At 53.8% G+C, this 22,319-nt stretch overlaps 1 protein-coding gene across 1 annotated transcript; it reads left to right on the plus strand.

Annotated features, from left to right (window-relative positions):
* Positions 1-1,446: 1,446 nt before the first annotated feature.
* On the plus strand, positions 1,447-21,712 carry stox1 (storkhead box 1; the record flags this gene model as incomplete). Its single annotated transcript, XM_084458721.1, has 4 exons — positions 1,447-1,777; positions 17,643-17,795; positions 18,180-20,925; positions 21,559-21,712. The coding sequence occupies 4 exons, from the start codon at positions 1,447-1,449 to the stop codon at positions 21,710-21,712; spliced, it is 3,384 nt and encodes a 1,127-aa protein (XP_084314847.1).
* Between the last annotated feature and the right edge of the window lie 607 nt (positions 21,713-22,319).

The following is a 22,319-nucleotide window of genomic DNA, read 5'->3' on the forward strand; positions in this document are numbered from 1 at the left end:
CTGAGCCACAGCTGCCCCATTTATAAAACATGATTGTGATTATTGTCCTAAGAAATAAAATAATAATCCATAGGTAAGTGCTTTATAATTACATCTCATCATGTGATAGAGCAAAACGAAATGTAAAACTCAACCAAAATATGCAACGGGTGCCCCTAATGCTTGTATCCACTGCTTGAATAGCACATTCTTACCTCAGAATGGGGTTCCACCCGCCCGTATTAGCTTGCCTTGAAACTGCACTTTGCTGCTCAGACCACTCTGCTGGGAAACACAGCCATAACTCACGCAGGCTTGAGAGGGTGATGGATTCTTTTCATGTACAGAGGAAGCGCAATATCCTGTTCCTGCGCAGGGCTTAATACCACACGGACCCAGGGTGGCCCCCTCGCAAGGGCCTGAGTGCTCCGGCTGCAACTAGAGCCACGGGGCTTTCTCAGGCTGTGATATATGAGGTGTCTGTCTGTCTCTACCCCTCCGTCCGTCTGCAAGGGCCTCAGTAAAAGCTTAGGCTAGGGGTTTGTTTAGGAAGTAGCCTATAGGGGGGGATGGTTGTCATCTAATAGCTTACCATAAAGGCCAGCACATTAAGATTCTGAATTCTAATAGGCTGTATCAATACTAAATCCTGGTCAATAGCCTGCATCTTCGGCACTGACGTATGCCTTTCTATGCATTATATGTGCCAAATGATGTGTTCGAGGTTGATGAGAACACAGGCTGCTTTTTCCCCACAAAGAAATGAGAACATAGCACCTGTGAAAGGTTCCAGAGAGCCAATCTGAGAGCAAGATACCCCCCCCGCCCACCCCCACCCCCAGCCCGTCACAACAGGCTCCTGATCCGTCCCTCCTCCTCCCCTCCCAGTCACCGGTTACCTTGGCAGCCAGTAGAAACTACTCACACGGCGTTAGCCTTCCAGGCGGCTTCGACCGGAGAGAGGAGCGGAGGACCGGAGAGAGAAGCGGAGGACCGGAGAGAGGAGCGGAGGACCGGAGAGAGAAGCGGAGGACCGGAGAGAGGAGCGGAGGACCGGAGAGAGGAGCGGAGGACCGGAGAGAGGAGCGGAGGACCGGAGAGAGGAGCGGAGGACCGGAGAGAGAAGCGGAGGACCGGAGAGAGAAGCGGAGGACCGGAGAGAGGAGCGGAGGACCGGAGAGAGAAGCGGAGGACCGGAGAGAGAAGCGGAGGACCGGAGAGAGGAGCGGAGGAATGTGTGATTCCGCGTTTTTACGGAGGTTCTCTTCTGCTTAACCATATGATGAATTAAGGCATCTCCTCATGGGGTGACATTCATTTGTTGGAGTCGAACAAAGCGGAGAGAGAGACAGACAGACGGACAGCCAGACAGACAGCCAGATAGATCTATAGATAGATAGATAGATAGATAGATAGATAGATAGATAGATAGATAGATAGATAGATAGATAGATAGATAGTAGCAGGATGTCTCAGCAGCGGGTCGTCCAGCTGTCCTCCTCCTCGCTCGCGCTGGTGTTCTGCAGGGACGAGGAGAGCTCTCGAGCCGGAGGAGGGAAATACAATACTAATAATCCTGCGAGCGGACAGGAGATATTTGCGGATTTCAAAGCGCAAAATCAGCGCAGCTTTTGGAATAAGAGACTGGTAAAAGCTGTTGCAGAAGTTTACTTCCAGGGATGGATGGAGAATTTAGTTCTGTTCGTCCACGGCAACGCAAACAATTTGGAGGTGTTGAGAGAGGCATGGATGCGCCGGGCGCTAAGGTCACCCAAAGGATTTGTCATCAAAGCAGTGGGTATGTGTTCAAATGATCCTAACAATTCTACATTGTTTCCAAATATGGCCTACGTTAAGTATTCACATGTAGCCTTTTTTTATTTAAATCTTTATTTATGAAGCTGAGCAGACTCGATGAGCCGTGTGGTAGCCTAGTAGAGACGCACGGATATGGCTGTTGACACTACCCCTACAGTATGGTGTTAGTAGTAGTAGTAGTAGTTGTAGTAGCCTTGTGTACTTTGTGTTAAAGGTAATAAAACAAAAAACGCCACTTACGTGTGATACAGCACGTTGTGAAGATGCCCGATGTCTCTGACGAATTTACGATTAGATTTATGATAAGCACACATTATTGCAGCGCTCAAATTGATTGCTCTTTTTTTGGGCAACAAAATGATCGTTTGAACCGACCACAATTTGACATGATAGTAAACCTAGTCATTCCTATAGCTTTAAGTGACGTGCAGCCAAAGCTTTGAAATGCATGGCCTGCTTTGTCAATTTCTGTCACAAAGCTTGAACAAACGTTGCTTGCCCCAACATTGTCTGGTGTCTGGTCTTCCACAGATGTTTGAATAAATCTGTCCCAACTCACATTCTGTGTTTACCAAAGCTTGTTGACAAACCTCAATTACCTCTCTCTTTCTCTGTAGGCTAATTTGCTTGTCTGCGTAGTGTAGTTTTCTCTGTGCAGTGCAAGCCTTCACTAAGATTACATTACATTTTCTCTTAAAGTCTGTTTTAAAACTCCTTATCGGTGATCTCCTGGGTTGTAAATTTGACTGGCAGAGAATGACGTCCCTGTGTGGATCTTGGACCTATGATAGTGTTCTTCTTAGGAGATGGGGAGGTTAGTGCATTTTTTGCCCTACTTTGGAAGAAAGAGATTTTATAAGCATACCAACATAGGCTATCTTCAGTTCACAGAGGTTCAACTTTTTAAATTCCACAGGTCTCCACAATTACTGAATACATTACAGAATTGTTGTAGCAACACAGGCACTGAAGCCCACTTTTCCAGTTCATCCCAATGCTGGGTTAGAAGCAAGATGTGGATTAGGGTTGAATTTCTTTTGGGTCCTAGTCTGGCCTTGTTTTTGTTTATAAAAAAGGTCCCCAGTTTGTAATAGCCTGCAAGCTCAATAGGATGAAAACCCTATAGCTATCACCAGTCAGACCATATGGGTGGCTGTCTGTCTGTCTGCCCCTCTCTCTCTCTCTCTCTCTCTCTCTCTCTCTCTTTCTCTCTCTCTTTCTCGGTTTGTGCTTTTTGGTATGGAGTCTGTCTGTGTCTGTCTTTCTATCTGCCTGCCTGCCCACCTCTCTCTGGATCAGTCTCTGTCATCTGTCTGTCAGCTCTTCTGGATGCAGCACTTCATTAAGGAGGAACATGAAGCATAGGAATGTGAGTGGGGGGGGGGGGGACCACACAGGGACAGATGGAGGGTGGGGGGGGGCAGATGGAGGGGGGGGGGGGTATGGGGGGGCTGACAGCGTGTTTCAGGCCCCAAGCTTCAACTCGGCGCAAATGCTCAAACACAAACACCATATGGGTTGAGGTGACATGGCCATGCATGCAGATAATCAGAACAAACAAATACAGCACGGACACATGAGGCAGGCATACATGCACACACACACACGCACACACACACTCTATCACATACACGGACGCACACACAAACTCTGTCTCTCTCTCTCAAACACACACACACACACACACACACACACACACACACACACACACACAGATATACACACACCTATTCTCCTCCTGAGTGATTTGTATGGAAATGAGATCCGGCAGGTTGCCGGCGTGGTTTACGGCCCTCTCACTGTGAGCCGGTCGGCGGTGAATCACTCCTCCACTGGCTGCCTCCCAGCCCAGGGTCCCCTCTATCCGCCTGTCCTCGGGATTAATGTCCCTCCATTTCATGGCTGCTGGTGGGGGGCTACAGAGGTCTGAGGGCTTTATTGCTGACAGAGAGAAAGGCCTTGACATTGTCTTGAAGTCAAGCTGGGGATTGGAAATGCTATACCTACCCTGTACAATGTCAGTTTGAACTGGATCATTTTCTACTTTCTGATTAGATCTGATCAGTGCACAAGTGACAGCCAATGTCACTCGGGGGGTTATTCGGTTCTCAAGAGTGGGTTCTGTTTGCTATCAAGGATAGAGAGATATAGAAGAATGATAATAATAATTTATTTATCATATGGTATACAGTGCACTTGACTCAATACACGTGTAGTGTAATGGGCGACACAGGAAACACACACACACACACACACACACACACACACACACATTAGGGTCATGGATGAAATGCTTTTTCTGCTCTTAACCCATCCCGTTGTCCTACCCCCAGGGGCAGCCTGGAGCAGACAGGCACCTGGGGCTCCTGTCCGTCGTCAGAGACTGACAGCGTTAGTGATCTGTTCTTCTGCATGTTTTTCATATTGGGCTCTTTTATGGCGGAAACTCTTGCGAAGACGGGGAGAACATGCAAACTCAGGAGATAGCACACCTGGGTACCTGACAACCCTGGGAAGAACACGACCCCACCAGTGCTAACAGCGTCCCAAGTGGGAATCGAACCCAGGGCCTTCTTGCTGTGAGGCAACGGTGCCAAGCACTGCCACCGTGCCGCAGAAAATAGAGAGTTGGAGGAGAGAGAAAGAGAGAGAGGTGGGAGAGAGAGGAGCCACTGAACTTTTAGGCTGACTCTCCTCATTCTACCTGTAGCGAGGGGAGACGAGAGGACATTATGTTCTGCTAGCTCGCTATTGTGGGTCCCAGAACGACAGACTAGGGAAGGGCTGAAGGAGAGAGGGAGGGATCAAGGGGGTGAGGGAATGCAGGGGTGGGTGGGGGGGGAGGTGTGGTGAGGATGGGAAGGGGGTCTAGGGGAGCAGGTCAGGGCGTTGTGGTCAGTTAGGTGGTGGGTGAGAAGGGGGCGGGGCGGGGGGAGGAATGAACAGACTCTGTTGTTGTCCCGGTGGGGAATGGGCCCCGCTGGTACGAGGGCTGACCTCTCACACTCAAGTCACGCTCATCTCCCGGGGCCTCGCTCTGTCTCACAGTAACGTCAAGTGACTTCAGCTCAGAATAACTTTTCACTCTGGTTTGATACCAACGCCAGAGACAACTCCCCATTAAAGATGTATGTATTTATATAGATACTGTTAGAAGAACACAGACACAACCCTTCAAGAGCTTTAGAGTTTTTAGACCTTGGTGCATTCCCAAAGATAAGAGACGTTCAGGGTTCAGAGAGAATCATGTGATTGTTACTAGTTTTCCTCAAGCTGCTTTCCAACAGTCCTAAACGATCTCCCATTCTCACTCCCTTCTCTCACGTGAAATGATCTGATGGGACTTGATTAGTGAAGCACAATGGTTGAACTCCTCACCCATTTAAACCCATTTAAACCCATTTAAACCCATTTAAACCCATTTAAACCCATCAACGGTCATGTTTGGGCGATGAGGGAACAGGAATGAGGGAAGGGAACGAGGATGCCACCTCGCCAGTCCTCTGAAGATAAGATGGGGGGGGGGGGGGTATGGGGGTTTCAGCAGTCAGAATTTACAGCATACTGTAGATCAGAGTAAAGAATATCCAGAGCGCTCAGCCCTAAACCGCCCTACTTCCATGGAGGGATGGGGTCGTCGCTCTGGCCTTTGGCGGGCTGAGCTCAACCACGGCCGCTCGGCTTCTCCTGCATTATTGAGTGCGTACGACTGTATACGGCGTGTTCCCGGCGCAGACCTACCAAGGTATTCCAGGGGGTTAAAACATTTATGCTGAGTCGGGCCGACCTACGGTGTAACGCGGTGTCCTGTGTCTCCCCTCCTCCTCCTCCTCTGTCTGCCACAGCGACGGGGGGGACAGGGTCTGGCGGTGAGCTTGAATGTGAGTCCTCAAGTCTGACCGCCCCACCCTCTCTTCCTTCACTGCAAATCTCTCCAGGCTAGATGCCGAAAGGGAGAATGTATTGTCGGTTTGCTTACCTACTTGGTAAAAGAGTTTCTAGAGGGACTATAGTCTGTATTGTGGGCTACATCCGAGACTGCGTGGGAGAACTGTACTGTGAAATGTTCAGAGCGTTTTTCTGCAAGACCACTGAAGCATTTCTGAAATGCTCCATTTAACCCGAGGATCATTTCCTGGAGTTGAGCTCACAGTAAACCTCTTTTCATCCACTGTTTATACACGTTCAGGATGAAAGTGTTTGATTTTACACAAGGGGTGTCTCCTTTCATGAGATGGTCCTCAGGAGTTCTGACTAACGGCCGTAATTCTCTCAGATGTCGTCTTATTACCGGTGACACCCTCACGCTGGGTCTTACTGGGGTTAAACGGCCCACCCTGTCCTGATCAAGCAGAAAAGAGGTTAAAGGTGACAAGCTCGCGGCTAACTAGCCCCCTCAGGGTCATGGGACTTCACAGGGGTTGTCACAGGGGGGTTGTTGTTGGTGAAGCTCGCATAAACATAGCATCTCCAGGTGTTCCTTATAGGAAGCAAGCTCTGTGTGTGTGTGTGTGTGTGTGTGTGTGTGTGTGTGTGTAGTGCATGCTGTGATTCCAGGTATTATTCCCACCCAGAGAAGTCTCTTGAAACACTAATGAATCCCTGTCTTTGACGCTACTACTCTGTACTACATGACCATACACGACTGTTACTGGTTCTGTTACACGACTGTTACTGGTTCTGTTACCTGGAGGGCTGTGAGGGGCTGTGCTCCCCTGATCTCTCTTGGGTACAGAGATCCTTCTAGAACATCACTTAATGGTTTTTGGAAGTAACTAAATACCTGGATTCTGACTTGACATTTCGAATAGCCAGTAGTGTATGACTGTGTGTCGGGTTGGTCTGTCTGTCTGTTGTCTAATGCTCCAGGCAAAGATTGTGTGTTTGTGTGTGTGTTTGTGTGTGTGTGTTACGTGCGTGTGTTTTTCCTGTGGTGTCTTGAGTGCTGCTTCCTGCGGTTCTGACTCCATACAGCTTTATTATTAGCTCAAGATAAGAAACCGAGACCACGCCCTCCGTTCTCAAACATGACCCCTGGCTGTGTCTTTGCTGGTGTGTGCGTCGTGCGGGACAATGCGTATCTTTACGTGTGTGTGTGTGTGTGTATGTGTTGCACTCTCTGCACATCATTTGTTAGCGACATCCCTTTCCCATGTAGCAGGAAGTGAATTGAGAATCTCACGCAGGGCCGTTTCCATGTATTGACCTCCGTATGGAGTTCACCCACAGCTGTGGACCAGCGCCAGCAATAACAGACGAGCAGGGGTGGAACTAGGAGGGACCCCTAAGCACCATCGGGGGTATGGGGCGCCCTTATTGGATTCAGCTTCAGCTAGTGAGCCCGCAGTCGGTCAGGTGATATTACATGTAGCTTGGTAATACTGCTCTTCCTGAGGCGCTGTTTGCTTTGCTGTGCGACGTTGATAACGGCGTCTTACTATTACATTCTAATAGGAGAATGAGACGCGTGTTTTTGGATTGTAGAGCAGTCAAGGTTCAGATTCCGGGCGTTAGCTAGCTCACTTAGCTGTAGGTTGTGGTTCACGTGGCGGACGGGGGGGGGGGGGTATCCGAACGTTGGGGTAAAAAAGAAAGAAAAAGAAAAAAGGGGATTCTGACATAGCTAAAACTGGATAATGGAGGAAATGGGTTTCATCTGGCCTCAATGGTCACCATCGCTCTTAATTAGGCGGTATGGGAGTGTTGTAAACCATCGCTCTGTCACAGGACGGTCTGTGTGTGTGTGTGCGTGCATGTGTGTGTGTGTGTGTGTGTGTGTGCGTGCATGTGTGCATGTGTGTGTGTGTGTGCGTGTGTGTGTGTGTGTGTGGTGGGGGGTCGGATCCAGAGGAGAATGTTTCTTGGGTGGATCGTGCTGGAAACACCTGGAACTTCTAAACACAGCAGAGAACCCCGCTTGTGAAACTGAAGACCTGCATTCCTCTGATCACGGTGGTCACTATACCGGAATCTCTGACATCAATATATGTTCTAACCACTAACCCTAATCCCTTACAGGAAGTCCAATCTTAACCTTATAGAAACAAACCAGGCTACACCTTAGCCTGATCAGTGTTGTTGATATGGTCATCAGCAGCGGTCCTCTGGAGCTCGGAGCTCCCCGTGTGAACGTAGAAGGGACGAGGCAGGCAGCACACAGGACACGGGATCCTGAGACGCCAGTCGTAAACAGACTCAAGAATGTTTTCCGAGCCGGGTCAAACCCAATTCCCAGTGTTCTGGGGAGATCAAGGCTGTTAGATCAAAGGAACCGAGCGTATTCTGTTCCCAAGGCCGGAACCAGCGCAGGTGTCACGCTGTCTGCATGGCTGAAGGCAATGTGACCGTTCTGTCCTGAGCACCAGGCCCTCGTTGGGGTTCTCATGTTCAGTGCTCACTCCTAAACAGCTCTTCCTCCTGGGCGTGATCAAGGCTACTGCATCTGTCTGTCTGTCTGTCTGTCTGTCTGTCTGTCTGTCTGTCTGTCTGTCTGTGTATCTGGGCATGGTTATTCGTATTCACATGCCTCCTGCTCCCTGCCTCCAGCTGTAACAGAGGGTTGAAATGCAGTCTGGGTATTATGTTACAGCCGGCACTTCAGCAGCGGAAGAGTAAAATACGGGCTTGTCCTCTCTCACATTGTTGTCATTCTGCAGTCACACACCTGGTCTGTGTTCTCCTTCCCAGGAACGTGACACACTTTATTGGAACGTTAAAGAACGTGGACATTGCGTGTTCATGTCCATGAGACCTGAAATGTGAAATGTGAAAGTGATTTTGATATCCAGCCATGTTCCACGGTCTGTTGAGTCCTTTGCCTGCTGACTGAAAGTCGGGTGCATAGTGCAGCTTCACAATGTGCGTTGCTATGGGGATGTGAGACTAAACAAAGCCGGCCTCTGTTCCAGCCCACAGCTCGTGTGAATGGCACCGACTCCTGTAATGTCATTTACTCAGAACTGCCCAAAGTGACATATTTAGAAGAATATGGGGATGTTGGCTTTCATTCTCTCTGTCAGGACTTATTCTCAGCACAACTCTCTTCTGGGGAACCTTCCTCACGACATGCAGAATGTCAGAGCGTTCCATGTAGGACAATGACAAGAGTCATAGTTCTGCTTTCAGTCTAAATGTATCACGAGAAGCTTCGTCTGAGCTCTGTCACACAGAGACGGAGGCGGCCAAGCTCATCTCATTATTACCTGTCTTGTTGATGTTTGCCATGACAGCAGAGCTATTTCAGGAGGCAGGAGGCCACTGTCTTTGTCTTTCCCCAGTTTCAGTGTCCCGTTTCCCCCCAACTTACAACACTGCTGACACAACACGCGTCCTGCTACAACGGTGCTTACAATGTCGGAGTTCAGTTATTGCCCTTTGCTCCGCACTTAAACCCTCCATTTATTATTTAAACACAGACGCACTGCAATAGTGAAACAGCGAGTTTCTGCCACTTTTCTCCGGTGCCTCTGGGTAGGAAGGCTGCTTTTAGTGCTGCTGAAAATCAACGGAGCCGTTAAGTCATCTTGAAATACTCATGGACTGATTGTTTCTTGTTTTATGGCGCCGTAATGGAGTTGTAATTGGGGCTGGAATCGCTGCCTTCTTCTGCCCTCTTCAGCTGTAGATGGGGGACGGGACGGGGGACGGGGGGGACGGGGATGTGGGGACGGGACGGGACGGGGGGTACGTGCGAGCGTGGTGGCGCTCTGCTGCGGTTAGAGCACTGCGGGGCAGAGGGCGTACGCTGACCTGCTGGCTGTCATCACAGCATAGGTGAGAATGACCTGGAGGATTACCACCGGGGGGATGCTCTTTATACCCCGCTGTCCTGGTAGAGCAGTTTCAACCTGACTGCCAGGACCCAGCCCCTCCCTGCTGGGCCGGGGAGCGGGAGGCTGGTGGGGAGAGAGGGATGTGGGATGGCGGGGAGGGAGGGATGTGGGATGGCGGGGAGGGAGGGATGTGGGATGGCGGGGAGAGAGGGATGTGGGATGGCGGGGAGGGAGGGATGTGGGATGGAGGGATGTGGGATGGCGGGGAGGGAGGGATGTGGGATGGCGGGGAGAGAGGGATGTGGGATGGCGGGGAGGGAGGGATGTGGGATGGCGGGGAGGGAGAGAGGGATGTGGGATGGCGGGGAGGGAGGGATGTGGGATGGTGGGGAGAGAGGGATGTGGGATGGCGGGGAGGGAGGGATGTGGGATGGCGGGGAGGGAGAGAGGGATGTGGGATGGCGGGGAGAGAGGGATGTGGGATGGCGGGGAGGGAGGGATGTGGGATGGCGGGGAGGGAGAGAGGGATGTGGGATGGCGGGGAGGGAGGGATGTGGGATGGTGGGGAGAGAGGGATGTGGGATGGCGGGGAGAGAGGGATGTGGGATGGAGGGATGTGGGATGGTGGGGAGAGAGGGATGTGGGATGGCGGGGAGGGAGGGATGTGGGATGGAGGGATGTGGGATGGTGGGGAGAGAGGGATGTGGGATGGCGGGGAGAGAGGGATGTGGGATGGCGGGGAGGGAGGGATGTGGGATGGCGGGGAGGGAGAGAGGGATGTGGGATGGCGGGGAGGGAGGGATGTGGGATGGTGGGGAGAGAGGGATGTGGGATGGCGGGGAGAGAGGGATGTGGGATGGAGGGATGTGGGATGGTGGGGAGAGAGGGATGTGGGATGGCGGGGAGGGAGGGATGTGGGATGGAGGGATGTGGGATGGTGGGGAGAGAGGGATGTGGGATGGCGGGGAGAGAGGGATGTGGGATGGCGGGGAGGGAGGGATGTGGGATGGCGGGGAGAGAGGGATGTGGGATGGCGGGGAGGGAGGGATGTGGGATGGCGGGGAGAGAGGGATGTGGGATGGCGGAGAGGGAGAGAGGGATGTGGGATGGCGGGGAGGGAGGGATGTGGGATGGCGGGGAGGGAGAGAGGGATGTGGGATGGCGGGGAGGGAGGGATGTGGGATGGCGGGGAGGGAGAGAGGGATGTGGGATGGCGGGGAGGGAGGGATGTGGGATGGCGGGGAGGGAGAGAGGGATGTGGGATGGCGGGGAGGGAGGGATGTGGGATGGTGGGGAGAGAGGGATGTGGGATGGCGGGGAGGGAGAGAGGGATGTGGGATGGCGGGGAGAGAGGGATGTGGGATGGAGGGATGTGGGATGGTGGGGAGAGAGGGATGTGGGATGGCGGGGAGGGAGGGATGTGGGATGGAGGGATGTGGGATGGTGGGGAGAGAGGGATGTGGGATGGCGGGGAGGGAGGGATGTGGGATGGAGGGATGTGGGATGGCGGGGAGAGAGGGATGTGGGATGGAGGGATGTGGGATGGTGGGGAGAGAGGGATGTGGGATGGCGGGGAGGGAGGGATGTGGGATGGCGGGGAGAGAGGGATGTGGGATGTGGGATGGTGGGGAGGGAGGGATGTGGGATGGTGGGGAGGGAGGGATGTGGGATGGCGGGGAGGGAGGGATGTGGGATGGCGGGGAGAGAGGGATGTGGGATGGCGGGGAGGGAGGGATGTGGGATGGCGGGGAGAGAGGGATGTGGGATGGCGGAGAGGGAGGGATGTGGGATGGCGGGGAGAGAGGGATGTGGGATGGCGGGGAGAGAGGGATGTGGGATGGCGGGGAGGGAGGGATGTGGGATGGAGGGATGTGGGATGGCGGGGAGAGAGGGATGTGGGATGGAGGGATGTGGGATGGCGGGGAGGGAGGGATGTGGGATGGCGGGGAGGGAGGGATGTGGGATGGCGGGGAGAGAGGGATGTGGGATGGCGGGGAGGGAGGGATGTGGGATGGCGGGGAGGGAGGGATGTGGGATGGCGGGGAGGGAGGGATGTGGGATGGCGGGGAGAGAGGGATGTGGGATGGTGGGGAGGGAGAGAGGGATGTGGGATGGCGGGGAGAGAGGGATGTGGGATGGCGGAGAGCGGGAGGATGGCGGGGAGGGAGGGATGTGGGATGGCGGTTGCTGGGCTGTGCTGCTCTGGCTCTCTGGACTACCGGCTGAAGGGATCTTTTCAGTGGGTTTATGGGTCTGTTTTACTGCTGCCGGGGACACATCTGTGTACGCTGGAAGCCAGGGAGGCTCAGCCGGGCTTGTAAAGACCTTTGAGAGAGCGCACACACACACACACACACACACACACACACACACACACACACACTGGAGGGTGTGGCGTGAAGTCCGGCTACGACGCTAGGACAAAGGCGACAGGGCTGGTAGGGTGTGGTGACGTTAATTCCCCCACACAGACATCTCGCTCGTACTTCGCTGTGCGTCTGAATGTGTGTGACATTGTTCCACATGAAAGATTTGATCTTTCTTTCAGTGAACGGTCTGCCGGCCTGGAGCGCTCAGCCATGGCGTTGGTCCGGCCTCTGGGAGAAAGGGAGACTGTTGTTTTTAATAGACGGAGCAGCTTCAGGTCCTGTTCTCAAAGCCTCACAGTCTGTAACTAATCAGGGAGGGAGCAGATTAGCCTGTTTGCTTAATGGAATAGAAAAGATTAGCGAGATGAGATCAAGGTGTACCTCCACAGCCAACCAAGTCTGTGTGCATGTTCAAGTGTGTGTGTGTGTGTGTGTGTGTGTGTGTGTGTGTCCAGTTGGTGGCTCTGCAGGGTGTACAGGGCGATGGATTATGGATTCAGTTTCAGATGAGATCTTGTAAGTGATAGCAGTGGGGCATGTCTTAGGGCAGATTCTCTATGTTCTCTCTCACAGTGAGCTCCCTGTATCGCCCAATCCCTGCTGGCCGTTTCCCCAGAGTACTGGATGTACTGCTGCCTATGACCTCTATCATGCTAGTTTGCTACACACGGTATCTTAGATAGATCTGTATATAGAACACACACACGCACACACACACACACACACACACATACTATACACACACACACATACAAATACTATACACACACACACATACACACACACGCACACATACTATACACACGCACACACACACACACACACACACACACACACACACACCGCTCACATCACCGGCGGGGAGGGACATGAGGTGGAATGAGGACCACATCATTAGGATCAGCAGACAGATGAGAAGGGCTGGATGGAATGAGAGGATATCCTATGTGTGGGTGTGAGGGAGATGGGGGGCGTCAGGGGAGATGGGAGGAGCCAACATAGCATACTGGATGAAAGTTAACAGCCCCCATAGATCCTAGACTGATATTTCTTATAAAGTCACAACAATCTCTGGTACTAACGCAGAGCGTTCGAAAAATTCACATTATCTTGATTAAACTACCTTATTCATCTATTGTGTGTGTGTATTTTCTTTTCTTTAACCTTTATTTAACCAGATTAAGTCTCATTGAGATTAAAAATCTCTTTTGCAAGAGAGACCTGGCCCAGAATGTTGTTCATGTCAGAGACACAGGCAGAGGCCTGTCAGTAATGTGATTTCATGTCTTAATGTGACTCATGGGACCGGGGACCATGAGCGTGGAGACGGAGCCTTGCGATTACTTCTATCATCCAGGCGGATGAGTGTGAGGAGATGAGAGATCAACCTACCTACCTTTCCATCTAAACCTCCTAAACCCCGGGATATGTTCTCAATAAACCTCCCCAGCCATACGTAGATAGATAGACGCTAGTTGTTTCTCTAGTGTGAGTATATCTGTGTTGTCTCGGTGAACGTCTTACTGTAGCTATCCTCCACAGATAGACTGTCTCTCTCCGACTACGAGCCGAGTAGAAGGCTCTCATTCACGCAGTCGTAACTGACTGGTATGTCCACTCTGCCAAATCAAACTCTCCTCTCCTCTGCCATCCCGGTCCCTGTAGCCTCCCTCTCCCATGTTCTACTGTGTTCTACTGTGTTCTACTGTGTTCTACTCTCCAAGTGCCGCTCCCTCCTTGTGGCACGGGGTTGCGTTGCCATGGCGGCACCCAGCGGAGCGGAGGTATTCATGTTGTGTGTGACAAAGGGCTTAATGTCCATGGCCCGGGCTTGTGTTACAAGAACACAAGAGTTCCGTTCCCCTGGAGAGAAGAGGGTTACACCTGAGAGAAACGCTCACACCTGCTAATGTTAGACTCAATAAACACCGATCGCTGGCTCTTCCTGCTACGGTAGCAGGTCTACTCCCACCTCGTACCAGACGACACGTTGAACAACTGTCGTGGTGAGACTTGTCCTTCCCTCTACTCCCACTGTTACATCTCTGAAATAAAACAAAAGATGTAAACATTGAAAGATATAGTAAAATAAGGAGATGTGTAAACAGATGAATGCTGTGTGTATATGTGTACAGCTGAGTCAAGGTCACTTCAGCTGTCTGTCTCAGAGAGGAAGGCTTGTCGAGCAGCTGGCCTCGTTTCTGCGGGGTATTTGGGCTCCCAGCTCTTTTTCTTCATCTCTCTAAAGAGCACCAACAATGCGCGGGTCTCAGACAGGATATCCTGTTCAGAACCAGGATGCTGGCGGTAACGTAGCGTCCCGGCATGCGAGGACCCGCGAGGTCTGGGGCCTAGCACAGACTTCTGATCCTGCTCACTAGTCACTGGCTGCTTTTGCTATTTTTTGATCCTCTATAATCAAAGCACTTCTTCATACTTCTTCATATCTATATAATATACTGTATACATAAATACAAATATATACATTTTAAAAATATATATATATATTAAAAAAATACATTACAAAAAATAAATAAAATAAATGTGTGTATTTTAATGTATTGCTGTTGTGTCATCCCCAGGCCCACCATTTCTTTCACTTAACAAGTTCATCCTGCCCAGGGCTAGTTGCCATAAGCACAGTGAGCAGGCGACCTGTAGGAAGTGCACATAATGGAGGGAGTGGAGGTGAGACAGCTTGGTTCAGGGAGCGGAGGTGAGACAGCTTGGTTCGGGGAGCGGGGGTGAGACAGCTTGGTTCAGGGAGTGGAGGTGAGACAGCTTGGCTCGGGGAGTGGAGGTGAGACAGCTTGGTTCGGGGAGTGGAGGTGAGACAGCTTGGTTTGGGGAGTAGAGGTGAGACAGCCAGGTTCAGGGAGTAGAGGTGAGACAGCTTGGTTCAGGAGAGCGGAGGTGAGACAGCTTGGCTCGGGGAGTGGAGGTGAGACAGCTTGGTTCAGGGAGTGGAGGTGAGACAGCTTGGTTCAGGAGAGCGGAGGTGAGACAGCTTGGCTCGGGGAGTGGAGGTGAGACAGCTTGGTTCAGGGAGTGGAGGTGAGACAGCTTGGTTCGGGGAGTGGAGGTGAGACAGCTTGGTTCGGGGAGTAGAGGTGAGACAGCCAGGTTCAGGGAGTAGAGGTGAGACAGCTTGGTTCAGGGAGCGGAGGTGAGACAGCTTGGTTCAGGGAGCGGAGGTGAGACAGCTTGGTTCGGGGAGCGGGGGTGAGACAGCTTGGTTCAGGGAGTGGAGGTGAGACAGCTTGGTTCAGGAAGCGGAGGTGAGACAGCTTGGTTCGGGGAGTGGAGGTGAGACAGCTTGGTTCAGGAAGCGGAGGTGAGACAGCTTGGCTCGGGGAGTGGAGGTGAGACAGCTTGGTTCAGGGAGTGGAGGTGAGACAGCTTGGTTCGGGGAGTGGAGGTGAGACAGCTTGGCTTGGGGAGTGGAGGTGAGACAGCTTGGTTCAGGGAGTGGAGGTGAGACAGCTTGGTTCAGGGAGCAGAGGTGAGACAGCTTGGTTCAGGGAGTGGAGGTGAGACAGCTTGGTTCGGGGAGCGGAGGTGAGACAGCTTGGCTCGGGGAGCGGAGGTGAGACAGCTTGGCTCGGGGAGCGGAGGTGAGACAGCTTGGCTCGGGGCGCCACTAGGCTGCTATCCAGACCCCAGATTTGAGGCTTTAAGTCAGCTTAAAGTCTTCTCCCTGCGTTGGGGGAGAGCAGATGTTTTCTCCGATCTCTCCCCGTGTCGGCGGATCAGCTGGACAGAGAGACAGACGACCTCCTGCCAGCGGGCTGTGAATGAGATTCAGGACTTGACCGCTGAGGAAACATCTGATTGTTGGTTTAATTTGGCCAGTTCAACAGTCTGAGGAACACTTCCTGTTCATTCTAGGTACGCTGGGTACGCTGATGCTGTGATTACTATATCAGAGGATACACAAAAACGTAGGTGTGTGTGTGTGTGTGTGTGTGATTCTCCCATCTCAGTGGCCAGGTTCACTCCCCTCGCTGCAGTGTAAACATTCACAGGCCCTTAGTCCTCACACACACTTAAAACACTTATGTCTGAGGCAGGGAAAATAAACCACTAATCAGATAGCTGCCATCGGCCAGGGCGCACACACACACACACACACACACACACACGCACACGCACACACACACGTGCACACAGACCACACACCGTATGCATTACATGCATGCAAGCCTCATTTCATTTGGATACGCTTAACTAACATTTATATTTGCTTTTACCGCCCCCTCCTTGCTTTGCTTTCATTTTGAATTATGAGCTGCTGATTAACAAAAACCAATTTTCCCTCTTCTGGAATGAGGTCATGGTCACTGCCCTGCGCCCGCGTCTGCTAGCGGTTACAGATGAGATCCCTCAGGAGGGCGGTGTGCGTCTCACCTTGGGTTCTTGCTAATCATTCAACTACTCAGGGAGCAAAATGGCTACCTCCGTTTGAGAGGGGCCTGGTACTAACTAATAGTCTATGCAGTTCTGTGCAATGGCTGGATATTGCGGTGGTGTTTTGAATGTTTACCCACTCTTGTCTGTGGCACAACATCGCTGTACAAGCATGTCTCCCTCAACCTGGGGAACCGGACCAACGTCTTTAATAAAGAGCCTACAAAATACTCCGAAGCTCCCCTGACGGATATAAACTCACTATCACCAGAGTGTTTCTGTTAACCACGTTTCCTTGCTTCTCGCCTGGTAAAGCGAGGACAGGTGGGCTCACGCTGAAACGAGGTCTCAGGTCTCACAGTGAGCCCACAGCTACACGCAGGTCTGATCGTGTCAATGTCAAAGTCCAGCGTCAGTCCAGACCAGGGGTGTGCCTCCATCTTTACGGTCCTGCTATCTATCCTCCACCCTTCTCTCTCTCTCTCTCTCTCTCTCTCTCTCTCTCTCTCTGTACATCTTCACTTTTTATGAAACAGAGTACTAAGCAATCCCATAAACAACCTGTTTGCCTGCAGGGACTAAATCTTGCTATCTGGGGTGTTTAACTGACTGATTTATGTGAGGAACTCACAAACGGTTGCAGTTTCTAGCCTTAGGTTGTGAGATGAAACATGTTCAAAATGTCTGCCATGTTTTGAAAGTAGCTCGTTTCATGATCTTTTGATTTTTCTCTGTGAGGTGACTTCTAGACTTTGTAACTGTCATTGGAATGCAGTCAGCTCTTTGGTTGGCTGGGGTTTTGATGTGTGTGTCTGTGTGTGTGTGTGTTTGTGTGTGTGGGTAGGTGGGTGGGTGCATAGCATAGGCTCTGATCTTTTTCTTACAAGGACACACTGTATTTCTCATTCTCTCTCTCTCTCTCTCTCGATATGCTGTGTAAGTTTAACATATTATTTGAGCGGCGCCTCCCAGGGAGGTGTGGAACATAGGATGGTGATACGTGATATCCCAGCTGCAAGACTTGTGGTCATTTCCAAGGGAGTGATGGAATTCTGTGGTCAGAGCCAGTATACCATATAATACGGTGTTCAGGTGGAGGCCAGGGCTCCACATAACTCTCTGGACCACCCGGGTCATGATCTCCGAGGTAAAAATGGAATGTGAACTTGACCTGATTATTTATCCTGGCGAAGGGATAGGCGAGAGAGAGAGAGTGACCGCTCTTACCCAGGTATGTGTGTGTGTGTGTACGTGGATATTATTGAGCCTGACCTTGGTGTGTGTGTGTGTGTTCTAGGTGACCTGTCCCCTGTGCAGATGTCACCCGTCCCCCAGTCCCAGTTCATCCCGTTGGCCGAGGTGCTGTGCTCCGTTATCTCCGACATGAACTCCGCCCACGTTACCGTCAACCAGGAAGCTCTCATCAACCACATGAGCAAGGCCCACCCAGGTAACGTACCGCCGCGCGTCCCCCCGGGGGTCTCACCCCTCTCCTCCTCCTCCCCCTCGTCACCTGGGGTGCGTTCAAATTCAGCGAACATAGCGAACGTTTGCGAACGTTAGCGAACTATTTTCCGTTAGCTTTGTGTTCGCCGCAAACGTTTGCTAACAGAAGCTAACAGTCTGGAGAGGTAGTTCGCCAGTAACGGAACGAGGATCCCAATGGACCCAGGCTTACTGGAGATGTGCTCCCAGATGGGGATTGTTGCGTTTATGCGAACTATTTGGAACGTTCATTAAAAGCCGTTCAAATGTGACTGAATGTTTGCGACGAACGTTCGCCTCTGTTAGCTGAATTTGAACGCAGCCCTGTTCTCTCCTTCCTCCCTCTCAGGGATGACCATCCCCACCCAGGACATCCTGTACAACGCCCTGGGCTCTCTGATCAAGGAGAGGAAGATCTACCACACCGGAGAGGGCTACTTCATCGTGACGCCCCAGACCTACTTCATCACCAACAGCCTGGTCCGAGAGAAGAGCTGGTGGACGTCCGGGGGCGACAACGAGCCGCCGCCCCCTCCCCCCATCACCTACCTCCTCAGCAACGAGGCCTGCACGGAGACGCACGCTGCCGGCGCCCCCCTGGTGGCCCACTGCAGGTCCTGCAGCTGCTTCGCTCCCCCGCAGCCGTGCTCCGGCAGCGTGGCCGCCCCGCCCGCCGCCGCCGTCCCCGTCCCTCCCTCTGTCCCGGACCAGCAGTCCGTCTCCGTCTCCGTCAGCGAGTGCACGGGCAAGAGCCTGAAGTGGCCCCGGCCGTCGGACCACAAGCCGTCGGTCCAGAACCAGTCCACTTCCACGGCGGCCGACTACCAGGCCAGCGAGGTCAGCAAGACCACCGCCGCCAGCGCCGCCGCCGGCCGCAGAGACAAAGACGGCAAGGACAAGCCCGGGCGGAGGTTCGGCCTCAGCCTCTTCCGGAGGAACGGCGGCAAGAAGGAGAAGCCGAGGAAGGAGTACGCCTCGTTCTCCGCGCAGTTCCCCCCGGAGGAGTGGCCCGTGAGGGACGAGGACGACCTCAACAACCTGCCGCGCGACCTGGAGCACGCCATCATCCGGCGCATCAACCCGGAGCTGACCGTGGACAACCTGACGCGCCACACCGTGCTGATGAAGAGGCTGGAGGAGAGGGGCGTGGCGGAGAGGGAGCAGGGCCCGGAGAGAGCCCTGGACAGGGCGGACGGAGGCGTGGACAAGGGCATGTCCACCGAGATCCTGGCCTCCCCCAGGCCCAGGCGCCGCCACTCGTACCGGGCCGGGCCGGCAGCGGGGAGGAGGTCGGCTCCCAAGGCCTCCCGCACCAAGAGGAGGGTCCACTCCTCCAGGGAGAAGCAGAGGGACAGGGAGAGGGGGAAGAGTAAGGCCCCTGCCCGCGCGGACGACGACCCGGACATGGAGGACCTGATCCCCTCCCGCCTGGGACCCCAGGTCCCCGCCGACGAGCCTGGGCGCCACCAGGAGACGGCGGAGGGGAAGTGCCTCTACAAGAAACGCATCGACAACCCCTTCCAGGCCGCGTCGGCGAAGGAGCCGGCGTCGGGGACGGCCGCTACCGCCGGCGCCGCCGCCAAAGACCAGACAAGGAGAGACGGGGAGAAGGATGGGAAGGCGGGGGCGGGGAGGAGAGAACGCACGGGTCACCGCTCCAAATCCTGGGACCCTCACCGGGCCATAGCGGCTGCCGCGGACACCGAGCCCCCTGGGAAATCCCGCCTGTCTGAGGACAGGCCTTACGACCCCCCCCCCCTCGTCCTCCTCCACCACCGCCAGCCGGAGCCCCCGCCCGGCAGGGAGCTGCCGGCGGACTACGGCACGGCCTACCCCCAGAGCAGCACGCTGCGCATGGACGACAAGGTCCGGCGCCAGAGGGAGGTCAAGAGCCGGGTCAGGGAGGAGGGCAGGGCGGTCTGGGAGAGGGAGGGCAAGCCCAGCGTGCCGCAGGAGGGGGAGCACGGAGGCGGCGCCGACCACAGGCGCCCGCCGGCGAGCCCGACCCGAGAGGACGTCCGTCCTGTTGCTCGGCCGTTCACGGACACCGACGCCGGTCTCCCCGCGCGCTCCCACGACCCGGCCGCGGCCTTGGTCCGGCAGAGGCTGTCTCTCTCACACGCAGACGCACAGGGGGGCCGCAGGTCTGACCTGCTCTCTTCACACCAAAGGCCCTACACTACCACGGCCGGCCAGCAGGGGGCAGCAAACGGCGGCGGCAGAGAGCCCAGGAGCCCAGGGCAGGGGGACAGACAGGAGCTGATAGCTGAGAGTATTGAGGGGCTTATTGTTGACAACCACAGGCTGTACCAGAGGGAGGAAGAGGAGGAGGAGGAGGAGGAGGAGGAAGACGCCTGCAGCTCCCTCTATCTGAGTGAGGAGGGAGGGACGGACAGCAGAGAGGCATATCAGACAGGCGCGGTCTACTACCGTGACCCTCAGTCCATTTACCACGACCGTGACCCCCACTCCCAGAACCAACACCTCCAGAGCCACTATCACCATCACCCTGACCCCCACGCCCTGTACAGCCAACCCCACTCCCTCCAAGGAAACTGGGACAGCACATATGTGGAGGACCCCCCCTCCACCACCACCCAGCCGGACCCTCCTCTAACCTCCGTTAGACATGGGGAGACCAGCTGGAGTGGGAGACCTGCCCCCCACCACCACCACCAGAGAACCCGATCACCAGGGGCCCAGAGTGAGCCCAGCCCCAGACGGGGGCCCCTGACCCTGGGGGAGAGAGGGCAGGAGGCCAGCCACAGCCTGGGGAACCTGGACCGCCCCGGGCCGGCGGACAGCAGCATCTTCGATTACTGCCAGACCAGCGAGGTGGACTCGGACGCAGAGACCCTGCACAAGTCAGCTGACGAGGGGGACGGGGAGTCCGCCCAATGGGCATGTGAGGCCGAGGAGGAGGAGGAGGAGGAGGATGAGGAGGAGCGGGAGGTGTTTCAGACCCTGGGGGAGAGGGGGGGCCCTCAGAGCCCGGGGCCCAGCCTGAGCATGCCCAGTGGGACCCGGGTAGGGGAGATGGGCGAGTCAGGGGAGAGCCGGAGCATCACGGGAGACAGTGGGATTGACTCCCCGCGGTGAGTGAGTGTCTCTATCTACGTTCAACTGTCAGATAAAATACATTTAAAAATATACATAAACCTCCAGTGAATACCCCCCCCCCCAGCCACCTCTGTGTGGTCCCAGTCAAGCACAGAGACACTTGGCCCTCGCTTAGTCAGTGTTTATTAGTGTTCACGCCTCCAGTCTCTCTGCCCTATCTGCAGCTGTGAGCTCAGACCCCCAGGGGCCCCAGATAGAAATGATCACTGCATTCTGGAGGAATTCAGACGGAGCCACAGTGAAAATAAGCACCGACGGGGGGTTAGTTAACCCTGTCTGATTGACCCCGTTCCGCGGTGTCTGTGTTATGCCTCGCCCTTCCTTCTGAAATGGAAATAAAGCTGGACAAACATCTTCTAGCCAATCAGACCACCTGGTATTTAGACAGAGGGGAGTGATTATGGTGATTAATGTAATTACTTTTGCGCTGTTACATTCGCATATTTTAAAGAGAGGAGAAAAAAAAACGTTTTCTTGACGGGAGCTTTTTAAGAGTGGTTCACCCCCCACCCCGTCTCTTGGATGGCGTGTCACTGTGAATGTCTGTAATCATACTTCACATTAGCCTACCTATTTAACCCCCGCTGTGGTGTGCTTGCTTCCTATAGGACCCGCGTGAGCCTGGCCTCCAACAACACTGTGATCCTGGAGGGGTTGAAGAGAAGGGGTTTCCTACAGAACCTGGAGAAACTGCATTCCAAGAGCACAGCCATGAGACCCCAGAGCTCCCTGCTGCAGCTCACTCCTGTCATGAACGTATGAGAGGCCGACGGGCCCCCTGATGCAGCTCTGAGTGAGCGCTCCATGGGCCCCTTGGCGCAGCTCTGAAAGCTTCATGGGCCCCCTGATGCAGCTCTGAGTGAATGCTCCATGGGCCCCTTGGCGCAGCTCTGAGAGCTTCATGGGCCCCCTGATGCAGCTCTGAGTGAATGCTCCATGGGCCCCTTGGCGCAGCTCTGAAAGCTTCATGGGCCCCCTGATGCAGCTCTGAGTGAGCGCTCTGATGCAGCTCCAGACAGTGCCTCCAATAATGATAGTTCCTGGCATACACCTGTGAAACCTGAATCACACAGTCCTCAGCAGTGGAGCAGATCTATGGGGCTCCAGACCTAGTCCAGCAGAGGTCATTGTACAGATGTATATTATCTCTCTCTGTAAATAGGCCTACTACATGTGAAGATCCAACTCCTGCGCTGCATCTCCGTAACATTTGGTGTATGCGTCCTGTTTAATGCATGGTTGATCAATAGCTGTTGTTAACAATTTTGTACAGTAATCGTTTTTCTTAATGTTCCACTAGGCTTTAAATTACCATGACAACTGAAGGGTCCACTGTTTCCTTGCCTCTTCTCTTGTAGCCTTTTAAGAC

The sequence above is a fragment of the Borostomias antarcticus genome, assembly GCF_949987555.1.
Source record: "Borostomias antarcticus genome assembly, chromosome: 25".
In the NCBI taxonomy this organism is placed as follows: Eukaryota; Metazoa; Chordata; class Actinopteri; order Stomiiformes; family Stomiidae; genus Borostomias; species Borostomias antarcticus.